The sequence below is a fragment of the Cebus imitator genome, unplaced genomic scaffold (assembly GCF_001604975.1).
Source record: "Cebus imitator isolate Cc_AM_T3 unplaced genomic scaffold, Cebus_imitator-1.0 Scaffold224, whole genome shotgun sequence".
In the NCBI taxonomy this organism is placed as follows: domain Eukaryota; kingdom Metazoa; phylum Chordata; class Mammalia; order Primates; family Cebidae; genus Cebus; species Cebus imitator.
Genome location: NW_016107539.1, coordinates 38,342 through 49,293, shown reverse-complemented (window position 1 = coordinate 49,293; position 10,952 = coordinate 38,342). Strand labels below are relative to the sequence as shown.

Below are 10,952 nucleotides of genomic sequence, written 5' to 3'. Positions count from 1 at the left end.
AAAAAAAAAAAAAAAAAAAAAAAAGGCACTGGGCTCGGTAGCTCACACCTGCAATCCCAGCACTTTGCAAGGCCGAGGCAGGCCGATCGTGAAATCAGGAGTTCGAAATCAGGAGTTCGAGACCAGCCTGGCCAATATGATGAAACCCCGTCTCTACTAAAAATACAAAAATTAGCCGGGTGTGGTGGTGGGGGGCCTGTAATCCCAGCTACTCAGGAGGCTGAGGCAGGAGTATTGCTTGAACCTGGGAGGCAGAGGTTGAGGTGAGCTGAGATTGCTCTATTGCACTCCAGCCTGGGCAACACGAGTGAAACTCCATCTCAAAAAAAAAGAAAAGCGCTGAGACAAGAGCTTAAAATTGGCAAGTGCCAAGTGCCGGCCTGTCACCAGCACCAAGTGTCCGGCGCCGCCAGGCACCTGGGTAAATGGTTGGCTCACGTGGCCTGTCACCAGCACCAAGTGTCCGGCGCCGCCAGGCACCTGGGTAAATGGTTGGCTCACGTGTTTGTTGTGTGGAGTCTCACCTGAAGCTTGTGCAGCCAGTCCTATAATTGCCCCACCTGGAGGCTGGGGGCAGGCGTGGGACCTGAGCCCAGCTCTGCCCGCGGGGCCTGTGCTTGCAACGGTCACACGCCAAGGCCTCTGCCCACCACGCCAAGCAGGACTGCCGTAGTGACCTCACGTGAGGGCTGGGACCAGCGGGGTGCATGTGCCTGTCTGGAAGCTTGTCTGGCATGCCAGGGGCTGTTTAATATTTACTGAGTCCTCCCAGAGCTGGTGAAACATCCGGCCCCAGAGGCTGTCCCTGCCCTGGCTTCTGTGACACCTGGGCCAGACATGCAGCCTGATTTTGCCATCTGGAGGCTGCCTGTGCATCACCTTCCCGGGTCGGTAGGCCCTCAGTGACCACTGCACCTGTCCTGCTGAAGCCCAGACATAGGGGCACTGGGCTCAGAGCTTTCCCAGGAGCAAGTGCTTCCAGGTACGGCTGCGGCATCAAGGGTGGATGAAAGCGGGGCTGGGCCGAGGGTACACACCTGCTGGGGAGCGTGGGCCCTGGGGAGCGGATAGTGAGCGGGCTCCTGCAGCCCCACCTCTGAGCTGCCTGCCCCCCTGCCTGCTGCTGGCCTGCCGGGGGCCCTGACTGTTGGAAACATGCCTCTCCCTGAGGCTGGAGCCCTGCCCATGTCTGCCAACCTGGAGATGGTAACCTTTCGGAGGGCCCGGTTCAAGAGGTGGGCGATGGGGCCTCAGGGAGCGTGGGGGAGGAGGGAGCACAGCCCCTCAAGGCTTTGGAAAACATCACTTGACATGAAATATATTCAAATGGCCAGGCTCAGTGGCTCATGCCTGCAATCCCAGCCCTTTGGGAGACTGAGGTGGGCAGATCACCTGAGGTCAGGAGTTTGAGACCAGCCCAACCAAAAAGGTGAAACCCTGCTTCTACTAAAAATACAAGTTAGCCAGGCTTGGTAGCACGTGCCTGTAATCCCAGCTACTTGGGAGGCTGAGGCAGGAGAATTGCTTGAACCTGGGAGGTGAAGGTTGCAGTGAGCCGAGATGGTGCCATTGCACTTCAGCCTGTGCGACAGAACAAACTTTGTCTCAAAATAATAACAATACCTGTCTCATAGGGTGGTTGTGAAAGTCAAGATACTTCTATAAAACCCTCAGCGTGCTCCTGGCGGTAGCAGGTGTCCCCAGTTACCGACAGCCCATGTGTTCTCACGAAGCCCCCGGAGCCCTTGGGCTCGTGGTGTCAGCTGTTCAGCAACCCAGTAGCCCTGGCCTGAGCTCAGTTTCTCTGCTCTACAGAGACATTACGTGTCATTGTAAAGGTGTGGGAAGCTGGGCTTTCTCTGGGAGCTGCCCTTCTCCTCTCACACATCCTGGGTCCCCAAAGCTAGAGAGGCCCTGTGTCCAGGCCCTCTGCAGCCCCCCACGCCTGCTTGGGTCAAACCTCACTCCTTGCTCTCCACCCCAGAGCGCACCAGGTCCCCCTCCCCCCAGCTCCCTCTGATGCCACAGTTAGTACTAAGAGTCGTTTCTGCCATGTCTCTTTTGTGAGAATGTTGTCATTATGTTCCTCTGTCCCTGGCTGGGAACACCCGGGCATGCACTCACTGTCCCGAGCTGCCTGCAGGGCCAGGATCTCTGTTTTCCAATTCCCTTGGCACGCTGTATTTCCCCCATTCAGCCAAGCTTAATATTTACCAAGTGCCTAATATATATGTATATTTTAAATTTGAGACAGAGTCTCACTCCAGGCTGGAGAGCACTGGTGCGATCTTGGCTCTCTGCAACTTCTGTCTCCTAGGTTCAAGGGATTCTCCTGCCTCAGCCTCCTGAGTAGCTGGGACTACAGGCACCCGCCACCACACCCAGCTAATTTTTGTATTTTTAGTAGAGATGGGGTTTCACCATGTTGGCCAGGCTGGTCTTGAACTCCTGACCTTGTGATCCACCTGCCTTGGCCTCCCAAAGTGTTAGGTTTACAGGCATGAGCCACCGCGCTGGGCTGCGCCTGATATTTTCAAAGCTGTGAGCCAGGGGATAGCTGCAGATAGAATGTGGTGATTGTAACAATAGCTCGCTTGTAAAAGGTCTCCTTTCTGCCACACTTTGGGCCTGGTATCTAATAGAATTCTTACCACCACCCTCTGTATTATGTGGTCCATTTTACCAGTGAAACGACAGAGGCTTGGATAGTTGTAGAGGTGAAGTTGCTTTGACAGGAGGAGCCCCAGAATACAGGTGCTTGATTAAGATCGGTTATTCTTCCCTCCCTCTCTCCACAGTTCACAGCAGTGGGTGTGAAGTGGGTGGTCGATGGCATATGCGGGGGCAGTGCGGGTCTGCTTCACAGGGCTGTTCAGGGCCTATTCCTTCATTCTTGTTGCTCAGCCAGCTTTTGGAGTGGGTTGGTGCCTGTGGTTGAAACTGCTTTCAGCATATCCTTGTTCCTGCCCCTGGGGAAAGAGGAGATGGAAGAGAAGGGCCAGTAGTCTCCTGTAAGAACTGACGCCGACCCAGGCCCTGTGGCTCACGCCTGTCATCCAGCACTCTGGGAGGCTGAGGCAGGTGGATTATTTGAGGTCAGGATTTTGAGACCAGCCTGGCCAACATGGTGAAACCCCATCTCTACTAAAATTAGAAAAATTAGCCAGGTGTGGTGGTGTGTGTCTGTAATCCCAGCTACTACTTGGGAGGCTGAGGCAGGAGAATCGCTTGAACCTGGGAGGTGGGGGTTGCCGTGAGCCGAGATGGCGCCATTGCACTCCAGGCTGGACGACAGTGAGACTCCATCTAAAAAAAAAAAAAAACTAACTGGTGTCAAAGTTAATTCTAAGAGTCATTTCTGCCATGTCTCTTTGGTGAGAATGTTGTCATTAAGTCATAGCTCGTGTCAGGGCATCTGGCCAGTGAAGAGCGGACTTCAACACACCTGGGGGTGAGCAAAGGCTGCATCAGCCAGCCTGGTCCTCCCGCCCCGTGGGAAAATGATGGGCTCCTGGAAGGGGCTTAGATGTCAAGGAAACCAGCTCTGCTGTGATGAGGGTGTCCTGGCCTCGTATCCTGTCATCACTCTTGAGATGCTGCTACGTCTGTAGAGGTTGAGGGACCCAACAGATGGAAACTGCCTTTCCATCACCATGGAAAGGCAGTTCTTAGGATCATCCAGTCCACACCCCCGAATCCAGCTGGATAAGCAAAAAGGAGAGCCAGCTGGCTCATGCAACTGCCAAGTCCATGGGCAGGTTCAGCTTTAGATGTAGCTGGATCCAGGAACTCACTGGCATATGGATCTGGCCTGACTCTCTTTGCTCCTCTCTGTGTTGGCCCCAGTCTCCCTACATGGTGGCAAAAGGAGGAGGCTGGAAGTCCCAGGCGTGTGTTCCCCAGTTAGCAATGCCACAGGGGAAAAAACCCTTTTCCCTTCTGTGAATGCTGAACTCCTGGCTGGTTACAGGCCAGGCTTGTGCCCATGCTTCTCCTTGGCCAGAGGAGCAGAATACGTTGACTAATGCAGGCCTGGGATGTGGATTTGCCGGAGAATGTCCATGTGCACGTGTGCATGTGCAAATGTGTGTGCGCTTGTTGACTGGTCAGGCTACCTTACCCCCCAGACCACAAGTACAAAAAGCAGAGATGGGGAGGTACCCCAGAGGAAGATCGAGGTGCTACTGCTAGAGAGAGGGGAATGGATGTTGGACAGGTAAAGCTAACAGATGCCAGGCAAAGTACGGGACTATGACTTGGCCTCCCACATGGCTTTGCCTGCACAGGCAGAGTGTTATGATCAGAGAGCACTGGTGTTTAGGCTGCTTGATTGTATTTCTCGCTGTAAGTTCATTGCTGTTACCAGATTTTTATTACTGTTCTTTTAATCTTCAAATCCAGGCTCCTTATTTTTATTTCTTTTTATTTGTATTTTTTTTTAGATGGAGTCTCACTCTGTTGCTCAGGCTGGTGTGCAGTGATGCAGTCTCGGCTCACTGCAACCTCTGCCTCTGGGTTTAAGTGATTCTCGTGCCTCAGCCTCTGGAGTAGCTGGGATTATGGCACGTGCCACCCTGCCTGGCTAATTTTTATATGTTTAGTAGAAACAGGGTTTTGCCATGTTGGCAAGACTGGTCTTGAACCCCTGATCTCAGGTGATCCACCCACCTCAGCCTTCCAAAGTGCTGGGATTTCAAGTGTTAGCCACCACACCCGGCCCAGGCTCCTTATCTCACAGATGAGAAAGCAGAGGCCAAGGGAAACTCCACACATTTCTGGAGAACACACTGCTTGGTGGTGATGGGGGTGGGACTGAGCCAGGTATCCTGACTCCCTATGGTTCTGCTCACTATTTCCAAAGTGCCTGCCCCTGGGGGGGGCTTTGTCAGGGCCCTGCTCTGACCTCTCTTCCCCTCCATCCCTTCTTACAGAAAGTCCATCAGCAGGAATTCTGTGAGATTGCGCATGCCTGCAAAATCCTCCAAGATGTACAGCACGCTGCGGAAGGGGTCGGTCTGTGTGGATCCCAAGCCTCAGCAAGTGAAGAAGATCTTTGAAGCATTGAAAAGAGGCCTCAAGTAAGGCTGGGCTGTGTGTTGCCTCTAAGAAATGCATTCTTCTACCTCACTTCTGTCTTTTCCTGGGGAAGTGTGGGTGGGTCTGTCTATAAGACGTGACAGGTTAAGTTCCTGGCCATTCATTTAGTCAACATGTAGGTCAGGGTGTGGCGTGTGCTCAGCCCGGTCCTTGGGTGCTGGGAACCTGGCAGTGACTAAGGCAGGAGGACTCTGGGCTTGTAGAGCGTGAAGTACAGAGGAGCAGATTTGATGCCATCAATAAAGAAGCAATCCAGTCTGATCATGCAGTCAGTCATGGAACTTCTGCCTGTGCTGAGGGCAGTGAAGAAAGGTAATGGAGAGATGGTGTATCCAGGGCGTCGGCGGAGAGGAGGATCCTGGTATGCACCGAGGAGGTGCCGCCAGCGTCTGACACATGAACAGTCTGAAAAGCTGCTGCCATGCTCACTTCTGGGGGACGGGTGTTGTCGGCAGAGGCAATGGCACGGGCAAAGGCCCCGCAGTGGGAGCCTGCACCATGAGCTCACACATGCAGGAGTTCAGGGCAGCGGGTGTCCCAGCGAGGGACAGACTTGCTCAGAGAGTGACTGATGAGCTGGGCTGTGGCTCGTTCAGGAAGAGCGAGTCACTCCACAAATTTTTTGTTTTTTTGACACTCTGTCACCCAGGCTGCAGTGCAGTGGCACAATCTTGGGTCACTGCCACCTCCACCTGTGGGGTTCAAGCAATTCCCCTGTCTCAGCCTCCTGACCAGCTGGGACTACTGGTGCACGCCACCACACCCAGCTGATATTTTGTATCATCAGTAGATACAGGGTTTTGCCATGTTGATCTCAAGTAATCTCCTTGCCTCGGCCTCCCAAAGTGCTGGGATTACAGGTGTAAGCCACCGAGCGCAGCCCACACATACTTACTGAGGCATATAGAGTGTCCGGCCAGGGGACAGAAGTAAACTAAACACAGGAAATCTCTATCCCTCCGAGGAGCTGACTCCTAGTGGGGGAGAGACACATGATACACAATACAGAAAAAGTACAGAGAATGTCTGATGGTGGTAAGGGCTACAGTGGAAAACAGGCCGTGGTAAGCTGGCAGAGGCAGGGAGGGTTCATTTTAAATTGGGCCGTTGGAAGGAAGGCCTTGCTAAGAAGGTGACACTGGAGCACACACCTGAAGGGGTGAAGGAGTGAGCCATGCAGACAATGGCAAAAGAACATTCCAGGCCAGAGTAGTCACACATGCAAAGGCCCTGGGGTGCAGCAAGGAGGCCAGCGTGGCTAGAGCCAAAGGAAAGAGGATGAGGTCACGGGGCGACGGGGACCAGATGACAGGGGCCTTTGTGGGCTGAAGAGTGGTTTCTGGAGTGATTTTGCCCAGATACAGTGGTACTTAGACCCTAAATTCTCTCCTACCTGCATCTCTTTTTATAGACGGGGCAGCCCAAAGAGGAACCAGAGTCAATTAAAAGTTTAAACCACCTTAGAATGAAACGGTTTTCAAAATATACATCTTTGGCTGGGTGTAGTGGCTCACCCTGTAATCCCAGGACTTCGGGTGGCTGAGGCAGGTGGATTCCTTGAGCCTAGGAGTTCGAGACCAGCATGGCAACGTGGCAAAACCCTGTCTCCACAAAAAATACATAAAATTAGCTGGGCATGGTTGCATGCACCTGTGGTTCCAGCTACTCAGGAGCCTGAAATGAGATTGCCTGAGCCTGGAGGTGGAGGCTGCAGTGAGCTGTGATTGTGCGGAGTGGGGGCTGGGTGTGCATGGTGGGGGGAGGCGTGTTTCCGAAGGGAGCTTCTGTGTCCTTGAAGGACCACATGTTTGAGACTTGTCTGGGGCCAAGGCATCCGCTTCTTCCCAGAGAGCTCAACGCCTCAGTGAGTAGCAGCCTGGCACAAGCTATCTCTTCCACATTTGAGGTGATGTCAGTATAGCCCAGAGAGGGTGAGTGACATTCCTGGGGTGACTCAGCAAATCTAGCAAGATGGGACTCCTTCTCCTGGCTGGCAAATCTAGACCACTGACCATGAGGGAAGTGTGCCATGCTGACCTTCCCATGAGCTGGGCCTCAGCTTGGGAGGGGTATAACATGGAGGTGAAGATTTTGGGATCTGAGGCCACTGTGTGCTTTCAAACCTGGGTTCAGCCTCTTCTCTGCTGTGTGACCAGGGCTGGGGTACTTGCTACCTTCAACGGTTGGTTTGTCCATCTCTAAAATATGTATACTAGGTTGGGCACGGTAGCTCACACCTGTAATCCCAGCACTTTGGGAAGCTGAGGCAGACAGATCACCCTAGATCAAGGAGTTCGAGACCAACCTGGCCAACATGGTGAAACTCCGTCTGTACTAAAAATATAAAAATCAGCCAGGTTTGGTGGCGTGCCTGTAGTCCCAGCTGCTCAAGAAGCTGAGACACAAGAATCATTTGAACTTGGGAGGTACAGGTTGCAGTGAGCTGTGACTATACCACTGCACTCTGGACTGGGAGACAGTGGGACCTCGTTTCAAAATAAAAATAAATAAAATGCATATAACAACAGTAGGACCTACTTGTGGGCCTGGTGGGGGAATTAACTGGGGACCTCCCTGTAACCCATTTGTTGTGGTGCTGGGCGCACAGCCTTCAGTGTAAGGTCGCAGGGCTTCCTGGCTGCCCCTGAGCCCCGTATCTGCTCTCCACACAGGGACACTGTCCATCTGGCCTGTTTCCTTTCCCTTTCTTTTTCCTCTTCCATTTGAAACTCTTCCTTACCCTCCTTGCAGGGAGCATCTGTGTGTGCAGCAGGCTGAGCTGGACCGCCTGTCTGGGTGCCACAAGGACACCAGGAGGAATTCGAGGCTGGTGAGACCCCTCCCTTCCCCCAGTCTATGGCATGGTGTGAGTCTGTCTCTGAGCTAGAGGTTTATGGAGTAGACTCTTTATGTTGTGCTAAGTTAATTTCACTTTGACGCAGACAGCAGTTCCCACATTTGAGGCCCACGTTGCACTCTTGGTTCTAGAAGTTGCGCTAAGGTGGGCAGTGTATAGAGGCGCATTTGTTTTAGGTGGTCCTGCTTTATAGACCTTGGCCATCGGGTGATCTGGACGTGGGATGGCTTCTGTGATGCCAGGAAAGTGGGTTAGGTGTTGAATCTTGGGTATGTCACAGTGGCCTCTGCTGCTGTCCTTGATGAAGCCTGCATGTTTCTCCAATGTCCAGCTGCCAGGCAGCGTTTCCTGCCACCATCAGGACAGTGTCTTTTTTGTTTGTTTGTTTTTTGAGACAGGATTTCCCTTTGTCGCCCAGGCTGGAGTGCAGTGGCACAATCTCGGCTCACTGCAACCTCCATCTCCCGGGTTCAAGCGATCCTCTCACCTCAGCCTCCCAAGTAACTGAGACTACAGGCATGTACCACCATGCCCAGCTAATTTTTAAATTTTTTGTAGATATGAGGTCCCATCATGTTGCCAAGGCTGGTCTTGAGCTCCCATGCTCCAGCAGTCCTCCCTTGTCGGCCTCCCAAAGTGCTGGATTACAGGTGTGAGGCACTGCGCTGGCCAAGGCAGTGTCTCTGAGGCCGGCCCTGGGCCCTCTGTTGCCTAAGGCTCACCTGCTCTGGTTTTTCCTTCTCTCTTAGCAGAGACAGACTTAGCAAAACACACACACACACACACACTCACACTCACAAATAGCACACCCCATTAAAAATTTTTTTAATACAGAGTCTCACTCTGTCACCCAGGCTGAAGTGCAGTGGCACAATCTCGGCTCACTGCAACCTCTGCCTCCTGTGTTCAAGCGATTCTCCTGCCTCAGCCTCCCGAGTAGCTGGGACTACAGGCATGCGTCGCCATGCATGGCTAATTTTTGTATTTTTAGTAGACAGGGTTTCGCCATGTTGGCCAGGATGGTCTCGATCTCCTGACCTCGTGATCTGCCCAGCTCGGCCTCCCAAAGTGTTGGGATTACAGGTGTGAGCCACTGAGCCTGGCATTGTTTTTTTTGGTTTGGTTTTTGAGACGAAATCTCGCTCTGTTGCCTAGGCTGGAGCGCAGTGGCATGATCTTGGCTCACTGCAACCTCTACCTCTCAGGTTCAAGTGATTCTCCTGCCTCAGCCTCCTGAGTAGCTGGGATTACAGGCACATGCCACTGTGCCCAGCTGTGTTTATCTTTTTTTTATTATTTTTTTAATTTTTAGTAGAGACAGGGTTTCACCAGGTTGCCCAGGCTGGTCTCAAACTCCTGACCTCAAGTGATCTGCCTGCCTCGGCCTCCCAAAGTGCTGGGATTACGGACATGAGCCACTGTGCCTGGCCTCTCATTAAATTTGATTTTCAGACGAATTACAAATTTGTTTAGTATTAGTACATCCCATGTAATCTTTGGGACATATGCTAAAAAATTGTTCCTTGTTTCCTGAAAATTTTAATTAGGTGTCCTATATTTTATCTGGTGATTCTGAGATTTCCATCTTTGGTGGGAGGATCTTCCTTTCATCTGGGAAATCTCTCCACTGCTGTCTTGTGAAAACCCCACATGTCCTTAATGAATTAGATTTGGAAACAAAAGCAAGGAGGCCTTGCTGCTGCGGGATCCTCCTCCCAGCCAGTGTTTCCCAGAATCCCTCCTCCAAAGCACCAACATGCAGAGCAGGCCACCAGCTTGACTGAGGAACTGGGAAAATGAGAAGAGGAGATGAATTTTCCTACCAAAATAGCATCCGGCGGCCCAGCACCTTGGGAAGCCGAGGCAGGTGGATCACTTGAGATCAGGAGTTTGAGACCAGCCTGGCCAACATGGTGAAACCCCATTTGTACTAAAAATACAAAAATTAACCGGGCATAATGGTGTGCGCCTGTAGCCAGCTACTTGGGAGGCTGAGGCAGGAGAATAGCTTGAACTCAGGAGGCAGAGGTTGCAGTGAGGTGAGATCACACCATGGCACTCCAGCCTAGGCAATAGAGCCAGACTCTGAATGAATGAATGAATGAAAAAGAAGCAAGCTGCCATTCCTGTATCCTGGCTCCAGCAGAGTAGACCTCAGGGCCGGCAGGGTGGGAGAGGCAGGGACCCAGCCTGCGTGTGCCAGGGACTTGGGGAGGGAAAGCCCTGCCAAGCTCAGCATGCCTCGCCCTTGGTGGGCGGTTGGGTGGTGACCAGCAGCAGATGGTGGGAGGAGGTGCTGCCAAGATCTCACCCAGCTCCAGCACCCGCCCCTCTTCTCACACAGGTGCAAGTCTCACCCCGTGGAGTTCCCTTCCCATTCTCTTTGTTCAAGAAGTAACTCTAAAGTAGGCAAGCGTAAAATACGTGTATGTTTTAGCTGCTCCCGTGTTAGATGGGCACACTGAGGCCGGGCAGGGTGACTATGCAGAGCCAGGCAGAGGGATGCCTATGTCGGGTCCTGCCCCCGTGACATGTTGCTTCTCATTTCAACAACATGTTGGTTTTTGAGACATTGCTGGGTAGTCAGTGTTCTTTTCAAAGGCTTGGGATCTTCCCTTTTTGTCTTTTTTTTTTTTTTTTTTTTCCCCTGGGATGGAGTCTCATTCTGTCGCCCAGGCTGGAGCGCAGTGGTGCCATCCCCTTTCACTGCAACCTCTACCTCCCAGGTTCAAGTGATTCTCCTGCCTCAACCTTCTGAGTAGCTGGGATTACAGGCACAAAATCATACCAGGATAATTTTTGTATTTTTTATTTAGTAGAGAGGGGGTTTCACCATGTTGGCCAGGCTAGTCTCAAACTCCTGACCTCAGGTGATCCACTCACCTCAGCCTCCCAAAATGCTAGGTTATAGGTGTGAGCCACTGTGCCCAGCCTATTTCTTTATTTTATTTTATTTTATTTTTTTATTTTTATTTTTATTTTATTTATTTTTTTTTTT

At 52.2% G+C, this 10,952-nt stretch overlaps 1 protein-coding gene across 1 annotated transcript in view; it reads left to right on the top strand.

The window, feature by feature from the left end:
- RIPOR3 (RIPOR family member 3) overlaps positions 1–10,952 on the top strand; it is a 105,962-nt gene that overhangs the window by 65,558 nt on the left and 29,452 nt on the right. The window contains exons 3-4 of the mRNA XM_037727242.1: positions 4,932–5,078; positions 7,849–7,981. Coding sequence (XP_037583170.1) covers positions 4,932–5,078; positions 7,849–7,981 — 280 coding nt within the window. The remainder of the gene's footprint in view (positions 1–4,931; positions 5,079–7,848; positions 7,982–10,952) is intronic.